General features: G+C 57.0%; 1 protein-coding gene across 1 annotated transcript in view; it reads left to right on the top strand.

Moving 5' to 3' along the window:
* Nucleotides 1–15,352, top strand: part of ppp1r9ala (protein phosphatase 1 regulatory subunit 9A-like A) — a 29,044-nt gene that overhangs the window by 10,647 nt on the left and 3,045 nt on the right. Inside the window, exons 3-18 of the mRNA XM_067255112.1 lie at nt 5,583–5,715; nt 5,824–5,944; nt 6,322–6,426; nt 6,937–7,063; nt 10,244–10,381; nt 10,467–10,520; nt 10,730–10,959; nt 11,315–11,411; nt 11,552–11,681; nt 12,091–12,242; nt 12,399–12,729; nt 12,936–12,993; nt 13,072–13,143; nt 13,385–13,595; nt 14,427–14,471; nt 15,127–15,243. Coding sequence (XP_067111213.1) covers nt 5,583–5,715; nt 5,824–5,944; nt 6,322–6,426; nt 6,937–7,063; nt 10,244–10,381; nt 10,467–10,520; nt 10,730–10,959; nt 11,315–11,411; nt 11,552–11,681; nt 12,091–12,242; nt 12,399–12,729; nt 12,936–12,993; nt 13,072–13,143; nt 13,385–13,595; nt 14,427–14,471; nt 15,127–15,243 — 2,121 coding nt within the window. The remainder of the gene's footprint in view (nt 1–5,582; nt 5,716–5,823; nt 5,945–6,321; nt 6,427–6,936; nt 7,064–10,243; nt 10,382–10,466; nt 10,521–10,729; nt 10,960–11,314; nt 11,412–11,551; nt 11,682–12,090; nt 12,243–12,398; nt 12,730–12,935; nt 12,994–13,071; nt 13,144–13,384; nt 13,596–14,426; nt 14,472–15,126; nt 15,244–15,352) is intronic.

The raw sequence follows: 15,352 nt of genomic DNA, 5'->3' as shown, positions 1-15,352 counted from the left end.
GGAGTAGGTGCAGGCCTGGGGCTGTGGTGGTGTAGAGCTGGGAGTAGGTGCAGGCCTGGGGCTGTGGTGGTGTAGAGCTGGGAGTAGGTGCACCGCTAGAGGCTGGATCCTGATTTCAGGAAAGGAGGATGAATGCGGTTGATGGGAGGAGTGGAGGCTCTGTCAGAATCCTTCTATCCTCTACCCCAGTGCTGCCTAATCCTGCAGTCTGTAATCTGGGTTCATGAACACGGGAGACAGAGCTGTATTAACCCCTCCCACGTTCATCAATTGCATACCGTGGGTCTAGAGTACCACAACAAAGCAGCCATTCTTGGAACGGGGTCATGTGAATGGATCGAAGATTTACAGTTTGGAATAATAGTACTCAAATAAGAACATGGTTCTCCTGAAGCAGAACAAGAAATCAAATCAAAGAAAATCAAATAGCTGCCTGTGTGTGTGTTTTATATATACAGTATATGTGCTGTGAAGCCTTTTTATTTTTTAACAAGTAGCTTCACAGCTTCACACATGCCTATAAACACCTAAAACCAACATCAAACTCCCCAAAGAGGACAAGCAGAAACTCCTAGGAAAACTCAGAGGAAAAAATAGAAGGAACATTGGGAGAAGGCAATTCAGTGGGGGATCCCCTTCCCCAGAGACGGTTGTTGATGCAGAGAGGCACAGTCCACAGGCTGAACACAATCATGCAGTAAGAAAAGCGACAAAAAACAGATATTCCGAGTTCGGAATTTGTGCGGCATTTGCAGGGTTCTGCATTTGGCGTTTGTCCGACTCAGATCCTCTTTCGAAGCTCTTCATCAGCAGTTAGTTGGATCGAGACCAAAGACTACAGGGAGACAGAGGGAGTGGGAGTCAAGAGGCTGGTGGTTCTGACACACTGCAGGATCCAGACCTCAGACTCACTGCTGCCCAGAGTGGAAATGTTTGCTGACTTACATCATCTCAGCTCGCTCCAAGCTTCAAAACAAGTCCTCTAATCCTATAGAGTTGTTTTCTCTCTGTTTCCCTTCAGCGAAGAGCAACCTCTGCCTGCTTCTAGGTGGCCTTTCATCTTGTCAGCCGCGTCGCAACATCTGGGGAGCACTTGGAAGATCTGATGAGCTTCCTCAGGGAGAGAGATTAGTCTCCCTGTTTGATGGCTCGGGTACCAGGCCATATGTGAGCACTACATTCGATCACCTTTCGTCCCCAAGAGGATGGGTAAACCAGTCTGTGTGTTTGTGTTCAAGGTGTTTTCCGTGAGATTAAAGTGCTGTGCCACAGCAGGGGCGCCCTCTGTGTTCAGAGCCTCATGTGGGCTGAATGGCCCCGCGAGGGCGCTGGGTCAGGTCCAAGGCACTGGGGGCCGGGCACGCGAGGTAGCAGACCAGTCCATGTATGGAGGAGAAGGCTGCTTCACGGAGTCACACTTGAGTCAGACCTTATGGCTCTCGGGAGCAGAGTGGCTTTCAGCCTGGAGCTCAGTCGTTGGACGAGTACCAGAGGATCAACATTATGTTGTCACTCCAACACAGAACTTTGTGTGTGAATTTGTCCCACTTTGACACACACACACACAGGAAGGGAGACGTGGAGCTGAACGCCCGATGCTTCCCTCCTGCTCCGCTGTCACGTCCACTCTGATTGGTGGAGGCTGTTCTGACTAGCGAGCGCTGTAGAGCAGAGAAGATTTATGATCGGTACATCCCAGCCGGCCACAACGGGCTCTGTCAGGACATTATAGTGAAGAGAGTGTGTGTGTACAGGCCTGTGAATGACAGGACATTATAGTGAAGAGAGTGTGTGTGTGTGTACAGGCCTGTGAAAAAATCGGGGATGTATACAATCTCTATATCCTGGCTGGAGACTCACCAGATGGTTATCTGCACAGTGCAAAGGATGGTTCTGGAAACTCACCTTAACTTGACCTCGGGAGTGTTTCACAGATTGGATTATGGAACCCGGCCATGTTGGCCTAGTAATATCTGTGGTATGCGGTGTAAATACATTGTGTGTGCTGCCTTATTTAATCACAGAAATGGCCCCACCTGCAATCTAATATGAATGAGGGTAAAAGGTTGGGAATCCAATGAGGGGTTTCTGTGTGTGTTGTTGTTATCTACTGATAATAGCACTTAGCACGACCACCTGTCTCTCCTGAGCATGGTCTACGCCCCCCCCTCACTCCCCTGTCTCTCCTGAGCATGGTCTACGCCCCCCCCTCACTCCCCTGTCTCTCCTGAGCATGGTCTACGCCCCCCCCTCACTCCCCTGTCTCTCCTGAGCATGGTCTACGCCCCCCCCTCACTCCCCTGTCTCTCCTGAGCATGGTCTACGCCCCCCCCCTCACTCCCCTGTCTCTCCTGAGCATGGTCTACGCCCCCCCCTCACTCCCCTGTCTCTCCTGAGCATGGTCTACGCCCCCCCCTCACTCCCCTGTCTCTCCTGAGCATGGTCTACGCCCCCCTCACTCCCCTGTCTCTCCTGAGCATGGTCTACGCCCCCCCCTCACTCCCCTGTCTCTCCTGAGCATGGTCTACACCCCCCTCACTCCCCTGTCTCTCCTGAGCATGGTCTACGCCCCCCCCCTCACTCCCCTGTCTCTCCTGAGCATGGTCTACACCCCCCTCACTCCCCTGTCTCTCCTGAGCATGGTCTACGCCCCCCCCTCACTCCCCTGTCTCTCCTGAGCATGGTCTACGCCCCCCCCTCACTCCCCTGTCTCTCCTGAGCATGGTCTACGCCCCCCCCCTCACTCCCCTGTCTCTCCTGAGCATGGTCTACGCCCCCCTCACTCCCCTGTCTCTCCTGAGCATGGTCTACGCCCCCCTCACTCCCCTGTCTCTCCTGAGCATGGTCTACGCCCCCCTCACTCCCCTGTCTCTCCTGAGCATGGTCTACGCCCCCCTCACTCCCCTGTCTCTCCTGAGCATGGTCTACGCCCCCCCCCCTCACTCCCCTGTCTCTCCTGAGCATGGTCTACGCCCCCCTCACTCCCCTGTCTCTCCTGAGCATGGTCTACGCCCCCCCCTCACTCCCCTGTCTCTCCTGAGCATGGTCTACGCCCCCCCCTCACTCCCCTGTCTCTCCTGAGCATGGTCTACGCCCCCCTCACTCCCCTGTCTCTCCTGATTATGGTCTACGCCCCCCCCTCACTCCCCTGTCTCTCCTGAGCATGGTCTACGCCCCCCTCACTCCCCTGTCTCTCCTGAGCATGGTCTACGCCCCCCTCACTCCCCTGTCTCTCCTGAGCATGGTCTACGCCCCCCTCACTCCCCTGTCTCTCCTGAGCATGGTCTACGCCCCCCTCACTCCCCTGTCTCTCCTGAGCATGGTCTACGCCCCCCCCTCACTCCCCTGTCTCTCCTGAGCATGGTCTACGCCCCCCCCTCACTCCCCTGTCTCTCCTGAGCATGGTCTACGCCCCCCCCTCACTCCCCTGTCTCTCCTGAGCATGGTCTACGCCCCCCCCTCACTCCCCTGTCTCTCCTGAGCATGGTCTACGCCCCCCTCACTCCCCTGTCTCTCCTGAGCATGGTCTACGCCCCCCCCTCACTCCCCTGTCTCTCCTGAGCATGGTCTACGCCCCCCTCACTCCCCTGTCTCTCCTGAGCATGGTCTACGCCCCCCCCCTCACTCCCCTGTCTCTCCTGAGCATGGTCTACGCCCCCCTCACTCCCCTGTCTCTCCTGAGCATGGTCTACACCCCCCTCACTCCCCTGTCTCTCCTGAGCATGGTCTACACCCCCCTCACTCCCCTGTCTCTCCTGAGCATGGTCTACGCCCCCCCCTCACTCCCCTGTCTCTCCTGAGCATGGTCTACGCCCCCCCCTCACTCCCCTGTCTCTCCTGAGCATGGTCTACACCCCCCTCACTCTCCTGTCTCTCCTGAGCATGGTCTACGCCCCCCTCACTCCCCTGTCTCTCCTGAGCATGGTCTACGCCCCCCCCTCACTCCCCTGTCTCTCCTGAGCATGGTCTACGCCCCCCCCCTCACTCCCCTGTCTCTCCTGAGCATGGTCTATGCCCCCCCCTCACTCCCCTGTCTTTCCTGAGCATGGTCTACGCCCCCCCCTCACTCCCCTGTCTCTCCTGAGCATGGTCTACACCCCCCTCACTCCCCTGTCTCTCCTGAGCATGGTCTACGCCCCCCTCACTCCCCTGTCTCTCCTGAGCATGGTCTACGCCCCCCCCCCTCACTCCCCTGTCTCTCCTGAGCATGGTCTACGCCCCCCCCTCACTCCCCTGTCTCTCCTGAGCATGGTCTACGCCCCCCTCACTCCCCTGTCTCTCCTGAGCATGGTCTACACCCCCCTCACTCCCCTGTCTCTCCTGAGCATGGTCTACGCCCCCCTCACTCCCCTGTCTCTCCTGAGCATGGTCTACGCCCCCCTCACTCCCCTGTCTCTCCTGAGCATGGTCTACGCCCCCCCCTCACTCCCCTGTCTCTCCTGAGCATGGTCTACACCCCCCTCACTCCCCTGTCTCTCCTGAGCATGGTCTACGCCCCCCTCACTCCCCTGTCTCTCCTGAGCATGGTCTACGCCCCCCCCTCACTCCCCTGTCTCTCCTGAGCATGGTCTACGCCCCCCCCTCACTCCCCTGTCTCTCCTGAGCATGGTCTACGCCCCCCCCTCACTCCCCTGTCTCTCCTGAGCATGGTCTACGCCCCCCCCTCACTCCCCTGTCTCTCCTGAGCATGGTCTACGCCCCCCCTCACTCCCCTGTCTCTCCTGAGCATGGTCTACGCCCCCCCCTCACTCCCCTGTCTCTCCTGAGCATGGTCTACGCCCCCCCCTCACTCCCCTGTCTCTCCTGAGCATGGTCTACGCCCCCCTCACTCCCCTGTCTCTCCTGAGCATGGTCTACGCCCCCCTCACTCCCCTGTCTCTCCTGAGCATGGTCTACGCCCCCCCTCACTCCCCTGTCTCTCCTGAGCATGGTCTACACCCCCCTCACTCCCCTGTCTCTCCTGAGCATGGTCTACGCCCCCCTCACTCCCCTGTCTCTCCTGAGCATGGTCTACGCCCCCCCCTCACTCCCCTGTCTCTCTGCTGTTCCCAGATGTGCCCTACTTTCTGCCCGTGCACGTTCCCTCTCTGTTCGCGCTCTGAGACGGCCTCTGGGACAGATCCAGTTCTCTCCTCCTCCCCGCAGGAATCCTCAGCTCTGTGAAGCCGTAATGAAACTGTCTTCCACAGAATGTCTTTGTGCGCGCCTGCGTCTTCAAGCCTCTGAGTGTGTTTGCTGTAAACCTGGGAGGGACTGGGGGAACCTCCCTGTCCGAGGACAGAGGCCTCCTTCTCTGACGAGACATAAATACAGACAAGAGCTGCTCACGCTGCACGCCAAGTGCGCGTGAGCAGCTCGTTAATATCATTTGATATTAACGAGCGAAGGGTCAGCGACGGTAACAGGTTTGACGTTTCTGCTTGATGGCTATTGAAAACAGCAATGAGAGTGGCGACCGTGAATCAATTCAGAGACGGGTTCATTTGCAAACTTCTCTGCGTCCGAGCGGTGACCGGCAGACTTCCGGATTCCAAGCGGCCCCGCTCTTGAGAGACCGCTGACGCCGTGTCTCCCTGCCGCAGGTGTTCAGTACCTTCTCCAACGAGGACTACGACCGCCGCAACGATGAGGTGGACCCCGTGGCCGCGTCGGCCGAGTACGAGCTGGAGAAGAGGGTGGAGAAGATGGACGTGTTCCCCGTGGAGATCCAGAAGGGTAAGGGTTCCTCTCGGCTCTCTGTGGAGACCCGTCCCAGAGCACGCCATCTGCCCACTGGTAAGGTCACCATTCTGACTCATCCCTCCCCCCCTCCCCCCCCACCAGGAGACAACGGCCTGGGCATCAGCATCATCGGGATGGGGGTAGGGGCTGACCAGGGGCTGGAGAAGCTGGGCATTTTCGTGAAGACCATCACCGAGGGAGGAGCAGCCGAGAGAGACGGGAGGTGAGGCTTTCCGTCCGGGTGCACGTAGATTAGCGCTTTTCAAATTGGGTTTAACGCGAGTCAAACCGCCAAGTGCCGTGCACTCCATTCCTGCTGCAGCGCTGTCTGATGTCAAAGGACACAACTGGTTCATCTCCCCAGAGTCCTAAGACACCATTTCCAAACAACCAGCTGTATTTATAACCTTCTGAGGCAGCAAAAAGAAAATATCTATTTCCGTTTCCCATGGAATACATCTCTGTTGAGCTGCCAGCTGGAGAGAAAAAAAACTGCACTTGGATCCTAACGTTCTCCTTGAGAAGATTACTGAGTACAAGTCAGGACGTTCACACCCAAGCACTCATTCCCACCGCGCTGGCATGCCCTCTCCTCCCCAGGATCCAGGTGAATGACCAGATAGTGGAGGTGGACGGGATCAGCCTGGTCGGAGTGACCCAGCTGTTTGCTGCCACAGTCCTGAAGAACACCAAAGGCACGGTCAGGTGAGTTCAGAGTCCTTCTCTCCCCCGAGCCCCCAGCGTCAGCCAGCTAGGGTGCGTCAGGAATGACTTCACAGCTCTCCTCAGAAGATAAGATAGGACTGGAGAACAACCGAGGGCCGAGATAGGGTCAGCTTCGGAGACGGAGCAGAGCTGCATATTTGTAAAGTGTTATTTTCATTGTTGTTGTTTGGTGGTTTTTCCTCAGTAGAGGGCAGTCTACATGGAGCAGGGGTAGACGTCAATGATTTACCATAAGTAAATGAATCACACACAAACACACACACACAGCAAAGCAGTCTCACAGTTCAAACAGCGCCCACACAAGGAAACGTTCAACAAACTTAGGCAACATCCGAACAGCTGCTGTGAGCGCATCGCAGCGCCGTGAATCAGACGCGAGTGGAGCCACGGTGCGGCATTCCGAGGCTACTCGCGAAGGAAACTTCAACGTCCTTGTGCAGAAAGGCGTCTCCTGCCTTCTGTGACCTGCTGTGCTCCCGCTCCACACAGCTTCCTGATTGGCCGCGAGAGGCCGGGGACACAGAGCGAGGTCGCTCGCCTCATCAGTGAGACGCTGGAGCAGGAGAAGATCCAGCTGCAGCACCTGGAGGACCCCTACGAACAGTCCACGGAGGAGGTGAGTCCCCCAGCCCCCCTGCTCCTCTCCTAACCCCCCTACACCCACCCCCAGCTCCCCTGCTCCTCTCCTAACCCCCCTACACCCACCCCCAGCCCCCCTACTCCTCTCCTAACCCCCCTACACCCACCCCCAGCCCCCCTGCTCCTCTCCTAACCCCCCTTACACCCACCCGCAGCCCCCCTACTCCTCTTCTAACCCCCCCACACCCCACCCCCAGCCCCCCTACTCCTCTCCTAACCCCCTTACACCCACCCCCAGCCCCCCTACTCCTCTCCTAACCCCCTTACACCCACCCCCAGCCCCCCTACTCCTCTCCTAACCCCCTTACACCCACCCCCAGCCCCCCTACTCCTCTCCTAACCCCCCTACACCCACCCCCAGCCCCCCTGCTCCTCTCCTAACCCCCCTTACACCCACCCGCAGCCCCCCTACTCCTCTTCTAACCCCCCCACACCCCACCCCCAGCCCCCCTACTCCTCTCCTAACCCCCTTACACCCACCCCCAGCCCCCCTACTCCTCTCCTAACCCCCTTACACCCACCCCCAGCCCCCCTACTCCTCTCCTAACCCCCCTACACCCACCCCCAGCCCCCCTACTCCTCTCCTAACCCCCCTACACCCACCCCCAGCCCCCCTACTCCTCTCCTAACCCCCCTACACCCACCCCCAGCCCCCCTGCTCCTCTCCTAACCCCCCTTACACCCACCCGCAGCCCCCCTACTCCTCTTCTAACCCCCCCACACCCCACCCCCAGCCCCCCTACTCCTCTCCTAACCCCCTTACACCCACCCCCAGCCCCCCTACTCCTCTCCTAACCCCCTTACACCCACCCCCAGCCCCCCTACTCCTCTCCTAACCCCCCTACACCCACCCCCAGCCCCCCTACTCCTCTCCTAACCCCCCTACACCCACCCCCAGCCCCCCTCCTCCTCTCCTAACCCCCTTACACCCACCCCCAGCCCCCCTACTCCTCTCCTAACCCCCCTACACCCACCCCCAGCCCCCCTACTCCTCTCCTAACCCCCCTACACCCACCCCCAGCCCCCCTGCTCCTCTCCTAACCCCCCTACACCCACTCCAGCCCCCCTGCTCCTCTCCTAACCCCCTTACACCCACCCCCAGCCCCCCTCCTCCTCTCCTAACCCCCCTACACCCACCCCCAGCCCCCCTACTCCTCTCCTAACCCCCCTACACCCACCCCCAGCCCCCCTCCTCCTCTCCTAACCCCCTTACACCCACCCCCAGCCCCCCTACTCCTCTCCTAACCCCCCTACACCCACCCCCAGCCCCCCTACTCCTCTCCTAACCCCCCTACACCCACCCCCAGCCCCCCTGCTCCTCTCCTAACCCCCCTACACCCACTCCAGCCCCCCTGCTCCTCTCCTAACCCCCTTACACCCACCCCCAGCCCCCCTCCTCCTCTCCTAACCCCCCTACACCCACCCCCAGCCCCCCTGCTCCTCTCCTAACCCCCCTACACCCACCCCCAGCCCCCCTGCTCCTCTCCTAACCCCCCTACACCCACTCCAGCCCCCCTGCTCCTCTCCTAACCCCCCTACACCCACCCCCAGCCCCCCTCCTCCTCTCCTAACCCCCCTACACCCACCCCCAGCCCCCCTCCTCCTCTCCTAACCCCCCTACACCCACCCCCAGCCCCCCTCCTCCTCTCCTAACCCCCTTACACCCACCCCCAGCCCCCCTCCTCCTCTCCTAACCCCCCTACACCCACCCCCAGCCCCCCTCCTCCTCTCCTAACCCCCCTACACCCACCCCCAGCCCCCCTCCTCCTCTCCTAACCCCCCTACACCCACCCCCAGCCCCCCTCCTCCTCTCCTAACCCCCTTACACCCACCCCCAGCCCCCCTCCTCCTCTCCTAACCCCCTTACACCCACCCCCAGCCCCCCTCCTCCTCTCCTAACCCCCTTACACCCACCCCCAGCCCCCCTCCTCCTCTCCTAACCCCCTTACACCCACCCCCAGCCCCCCTGCTCCTCTCCTAACCCCTCTACACCCACCCCCTCAGCTAGCCAGACCTAACAGCTGGGCTCTGGCTGCTTTGCGGGCCCTGGGTGAGGCCGTCCCTGGTCCCTCCCTGGCTTGGTGGTCAGCTGAGCTGGGAAGTGAGCAGTTAGCAGTGAGTAAGTCTGGTGTCATCTGGCTGCTGTGTGGGAGAGGTGTGCCTGAGACTCTGGCTTGTCTGCCTGACTGTCTCTCTGCCTGCCTGTATGCCTGCCTATCTGTCTCTCTGCCTGCATGTCTGGCTGCCTATCTGTCTCTCTGCCTGCCTGTATGCCTGCCTATCTGTCTCTCTGCCTGCCTGTATGCCTGCCTATCTGTCTCTCTGCCTGCCTATCTGTCTCTCTGCCTGCATGTCTGGCTGCATGTCTGTCTCTCTGCCTGCTTGTATGCCTGTCTCTCTGTCTCTCTGCCTGCATGTCTTGCTGCCTATCTGTCTCTCTGCCTGCCTGTATGTCTGCCTGACTGTCTCTCTGCCTGCCTGTATGTCTGCCTATCTGTCTCTCTGCCTGCATGTCTTGCTGCCTATCTGTCTCTCTGCCTGCATGTCTTGCTGCCTATCTGTCTCTCTGCCTGCATGTCTTGCTGCCTATCTGTCTCTCTGCCTGCCTGTATGCCTGTTTCTCTGCCTGTCTGGCTGCCTGCCTGCCTGCTGGGATTGTGCAATGTTTATTTTTCAAAAGCACAAGCAACTACAGGCCTGTATTTCAGTTATTGGTATGAGCCTGGTTGGTCTGCCTTTGGGCACCAAGTTTACAGGTATTAACATTCCATAATATCCAGCCTGCCCCTATGACTTTTTCACGAGGAAATGTTTGACGGAACTTTTGGCTACCTGTAAACAAAGAGCCGGTGTTGGTGTGAAGAAGGGGTGACCTATTTGCCGGTTGCTGTGTGGGTATGCAAAGCATGAGCAACAGGAGTGTGTGTGTGTGTGTGGTGATGAGTAGTGATGACTAGTCTCCCTACTGTTCTCTCTGCAGGCCAGCCCAGCAACAGATATGATGACCAGATTAGAACTCCCCCCTCCCCTCCCCCCTCGTAGATCCGAGCTGTAACACTGGGTGTGTCCTCTCTGACACACGCAAGGCATGCCACGGGTGTAGGCAGGCGATTGGCTGAGGGATGACATCCTGTGTGTGTGCGTTCCCTTTCTCCAGGAGGAGGAAGAAGGGATACTTGGATCCAGTTTCGGTGACGTCGGGAGGTCCGTGGAGGTGCTGGACCTGCCAGAATCTGAGGCCTTGTTCATGCCCACCAACATGGACTCCTCACAGATGGCCTTCAAGTTTAAAGAGGTACTGGAGATGATGTCGCTGTCAGTCCTTCTGCTGTCCTTCCTGGTGTGGTGTGTCACATGACCATGAACCTGCTTCTCCACAGCTCCAGCACAAAAACAACGTCGCAGCGTCTGAGATCAACCAGCTGAAGGAGAAGGTATGTAGGTCGTAAAACGATCAGCAGTGACTTGGAGAACAAAGGAGTGGAGGTTTCTGAGGTGTTATTCAAAAGATGCATTCTGACGCCTGTCGGCACGAGCTGACGCGATGCGATAAGATGTGACATGATTTGCGAGACGCACGAGGTGACGTGAGGATATGACCCCGCGTGACGCCACCGTGACCTTGAGATCCGCCCATCCACAGCTGTTCGCCGCAGAGGAGGACCAGGCCTCCAGGGGCACCAGGGAGGCGGAGCTGGAGAGGAGGGCGGAGGAGAACGAGGAGAAGATGGCCACTCTGGAGAAGTACTGGCTGGAGGCCCAGGCCCTGTGCAAGACCCTCAACGAGCAGCTGAGCGAGGCGCAGAGCCAGCACGAGGCGCTAGATAAGAAGTACAACAAGGCCAAGAAGCTCCTCAAGGACTACCAGCAGAAGTGAGTTCACCCGGGGTCAGGCCCCGGAGGCGCTACGTCCGCACTGCCTGCTGACTGCGTTGTTTACATGCCTGGTATCTTACATGATGTGTGTTTAAGTTGGGTTAGTGCCCCAGGCACTTTCCTCCACGCTGCTGCGTAATGCTGCAGGAAGTCGCACAGTCAGGTCGTATGACTGTGTTGCACGGTTATGGTTAGTGTCATGTATCTTTTGCAGGCGTGTTTCTCCGAAGCTAGGATGGGGGGGGGGGGTTATTTGAACCTGCAACCTCTTAATCTACTGTCAAATACTCGAACCTCTGATCTATTCCCTCCCCAGTTTTATATGCTGATTATCTGTGGTTTTACTCTCCAGGGAGATTGACTTTGTGAAGAAGGAGGAGGAGCTGAAGAAAGTTCTGGAAGAGAAGGACAAGGGGTACAAGGACCAGCTTGACGCGCTGCAGCAAAGGGTAAGGTCTGAGGACACTGGAGTAGACTGGGGTGCAGGAGGGAGTGGCCTGAGGCAGGAGGGAGGGGCCTGAGGGCAGGAGGGAGGGGCCTGACGGCAGGAGGGAGGGGCCTGACGGCGGTTGTTGTGCCTTGTCCACAGTTAGCTCGTCTGGAGTCCCAGGGGCTGGAGGCCGGGGCCGAGGGCGGGGAGTCCGACCTGGGGGCTGCAGAGGGCGGGAGGAGGGGCAGCCAAGGCAGCCAAGACCCAGCACAGACTCCTGACACACCAGGTAACACACTCTCATCAAATGTGAAATTGGAAGGATAAACCTATGCCAGTGGTAAATCCTTCCAATTTCTCCCACACCAATCTGTTGTTTGTGGCTTGATGACAAGCGTCTGCCAGGGAACTACAGTGGAAATGTTGCCAGACTAGAGAACATGGTTAGATGGTGTTTATTAATCCCAATGTCTACGTACATGGTGTATTGATGCAAGTTTTTCTATGGGAATGAAACTTTTGGCCAAAAATTGTATTTAACATGAGCTTTTTTATATTTTTTTACATTACGTGACTGTTGCCTTGCCATAAGAATCCCATTGCCCAGAAGGACCTGTGTTAGCACAGTTATGACATGTGTGACCGTGAGTCTCTCTCTGACCTCTGTGCCTGTGGCGTCCTGGGTCGCTCGCCCCCAGAGGCCGACTGGAGCGAGGTGGTCCCTGAGACGGAGCGGCTGGACACCAGCGCCCACAGAGCCAGGGCACAGCTGGCACAGATGTCCCGGCGCCAGCGGCCGTCCCGGAACAAGCTGAAGGAGAACCTGGGCGAGTCCCCCTGCCGGCCGCAGGTGAGCCCACGACAAGCCTCCTGCCTTCGGCCGCGGGCTTCCCCGTGGACCGCGCGCTTCTCCACAGACCTGCACACACACTTGTACACACACTTTTCTCGACACTCCCTGCTTGGTCTTCTGACCTGCGTTTGACCCTCTGTGTGTGTCTCCCAGGATCCCGAGGATGAGGAGGAGGTGGAGGAGGTGGAGGGGCAGGAGTCTCCCAGGAGGAGGAGGTCCATCCAGGAGAGCCTCTCCCTGCCTGTCCCGACCTGCTACCATGGCAACGGCCAGAAGGAGGAGCCCCCGGTGGCCGAGGAGAGATCCCGGAGCAAGGCGGAGCTCTCGGGCAGCCCCTCCCTGCCCCCCCCCCAGCCCCACAGCGGGGGCAGGGGGGGGGGGAGCCCCTCCCTGTCCCCCCCCACAGACGCGTCCTCGCCCCAGTCGGGCATCCTGAGGAACGTCAAGAAGAGGGAGTCCAAGGGCAAAGGCAAGGAGCTCAAAGGTGCTGAAGGCCCCGCTCAACCAGTCCATCAACTACTAACACAGTTCCACCCTCTGTGCAGTCTGTGCACAGCTCAAATGTTGACATTCTGCAGACACAGGAAATGCAGACGGTGTCCCATAGAGCCCCCTACTGGTCCTCTGTGATCTTGCGAGTTGATATTTCTGTCCATAGTGTCATGGTGTGTATAAATGCCTCTGTTCCAGATGACGGTAACGAGAGCGCATCTGCGGGGAAGCCAAAACGACGATTCCCTGATTTTGGGTGAGTAAAGATTCGTCTTCATCGCCGGGCCAGTTTGCCCATGTCCTCTTGTGTGACGTGAGTGTTTCAAACACACAGCGGCCTCAGGAAGTCTGGAGGCAAAGGGAAGAAACACGACAAGGAGGCCATGAGATCGTCTCTGGACAGCAGGTACTGTGATACTGAGGTGTCACTGCCTCACCTGGTCACAGGTCATCTAGTCCTGAGATGATCTGTGTGTGTGTGCGTGTTGTATTTCGGCGTGTGTGTGCATGTGAGCGTTCGCATCCCTGCGTTTGTATCGGCGTGTGTGTTTCTGTGTCGTGTGTGTGTGTGTGTGTACAGGTGTGTGTAGGTGTACCATGTAACCTGGTGTCTTGGTTCCTCTCCATCCTCCTCCCCTCGGCCCCAGGGGGTCCCGGGGGTCTGCAGAGCTTCTGGAAGAGTCCGGGGGGAACCTGTCCCCCTCCGACTCCATGAGCTCCATCCCCACCTGCATGCCCTTCTCCTGGTTCGGGGACAAGGACAGGGACAGGGACAGGGAGCCCTCGTCCTCCAGCAGCAGTCTGCCATACACAGCCACTGAGACCAGCAGTGAGCAGAGCCAGGACCGCAGGAACAAGGTGAGGACACACACAGACACCCACACACACTCTCACACGCCAGAGTGTGTGAGATTAAGGAAGGGGCTTTGATGGCACCTCTATTTCGATGTCTTCTCCAGTAAGGACAGATGTTTAGTGTCTTCAGAATTACCTTAAAGAGGAACTACAACAGCTGGCTTTTACAAAGTCAACGAACAAAAGTTCAAACATTTAGTCCTGGCAGAGTTGCATTCCGTTCTCTGAGGTCTGCGCTGCAGAGCGGGGTGAACTTCCCTGACCTGACCCCTCTTCCTCACTGCTAGACGACTTGATAATGAGCCGGCCAGCGACAAGACAGTTTTGGTCATTTTTTACCCATTAATGATTATTATCCACTCGTCAAGATGGTTTATGTATTTAGGGGAAAGCTAAGAGCAGTAAATGAAGTGTAACAGCGGGCTGGTGTCCATGTTCCCTGTAGAGATTTGGCCGGTACCCTCCAACGACTCCAGTTACCTCAGCTTTAAGAACACAGATGAATCGTGTCTTTAGTCAGTGAACAAAAGGGAGGATCCAGTGAATCCAGGATTCAGTGGCTTAGCAAACCAAATCATATCTAGAAGAAAAGAAATGAATGTTGAAGGTTGAAGGTCTATTTAGCTGACTGAGGCTGTGGTAGATTGCATGAGCCGACAGACAGACAGACAGACAGGGCCAACCAATCAACAGTAGTAGCTACAAGAGTTGTGTTCCCTGTTTGTTCCCTGTGGCTGTCAGGACTGTGTGTTGGTCTGTGTGTGTCTCTGTGTGTCTCGGAGTAGTAGGAGGCACACAGAGGTGCTCCTCACTAACAGTCCTTCTCTCAAACAGACAAATCTCTCCTGGTCCTCATTGTTCAGTCGCTCATTAGATTTGGTACAGTATGATTTCTTCTCTCTCCCCCCCCAATCGTAGAGCAGTCCGTAGATTACTAACACGTCTAGTTTGATTGGTCCCTGTCACCCTCTAGGTACTAATAAGAAACAATTCATTTTGTGTTTTAGTGAAGTTGGTGTGTGGTAGTGGGTTAAGAGCTCACATTTCAACAATGTTCACAATATACTGTATTAATTATGGTTGACATCAAAATCTGATTTAGTTCATACACATGTATTTACCCTGCATTTAAAAAGTATTATCTTAATGCATTACCACATAATTATGGCAGTCCTATGTTAGTGTTTCTTTAGTAGAATTAGTTCTTGGTGTGGTGTTTGAATTCCTGAGAGTCGTAGAAGTAGTGTTGTCCTGTGTTTGATGTTCTTGTGCTTTGAAAAGTTATTTATGTCCCCATGGGTTTTAAGAATGTCTAGTGACACAACGTGAAATCCTGAATATGTCCCCCCCCATTGTGATAATTGGGACTAATCAACATCAATCTGGATTAGTAGCGTAATCTCTTGACACTGTAGAAACAATCTACACTGTCGTGAATCACATTCAAGCAGTGGATCCCCTGGTCCCCAAACCTGTCCCACATGATGAACTACTGTTGTCTAGTTAATGCGTCCAATGTCTCTACCTGTTCCAGAGCTTGTCAGTCATAGATGATTCTAACCCTGGCAGCCCCAGTACTGACCTCTCAGGGTTAGTGGCTGAGCCCAATCTGTCTGGGCGCTCACACACTTTAATCTTCTCTTCCAACGAGGTGAGTGCTCTCTTTGTTCCAGTGTCACAAAGGGGGTGTGTGGGATGTCGGGCCCAAGGGGGACGTCCTCAAGCATGCTCTGTTGATGAGAGAGCCCCCTTGTGGCCAT

Source organism: Osmerus mordax, chromosome 2 (genome assembly GCF_038355195.1).
Source record: "Osmerus mordax isolate fOsmMor3 chromosome 2, fOsmMor3.pri, whole genome shotgun sequence".
Taxonomy (NCBI): Eukaryota; Metazoa; Chordata; class Actinopteri; order Osmeriformes; family Osmeridae; genus Osmerus; species Osmerus mordax.
Note: the sequence above shows the minus strand (reverse complement) of the source record. Positions and strands in the feature narration are given on the sequence as shown.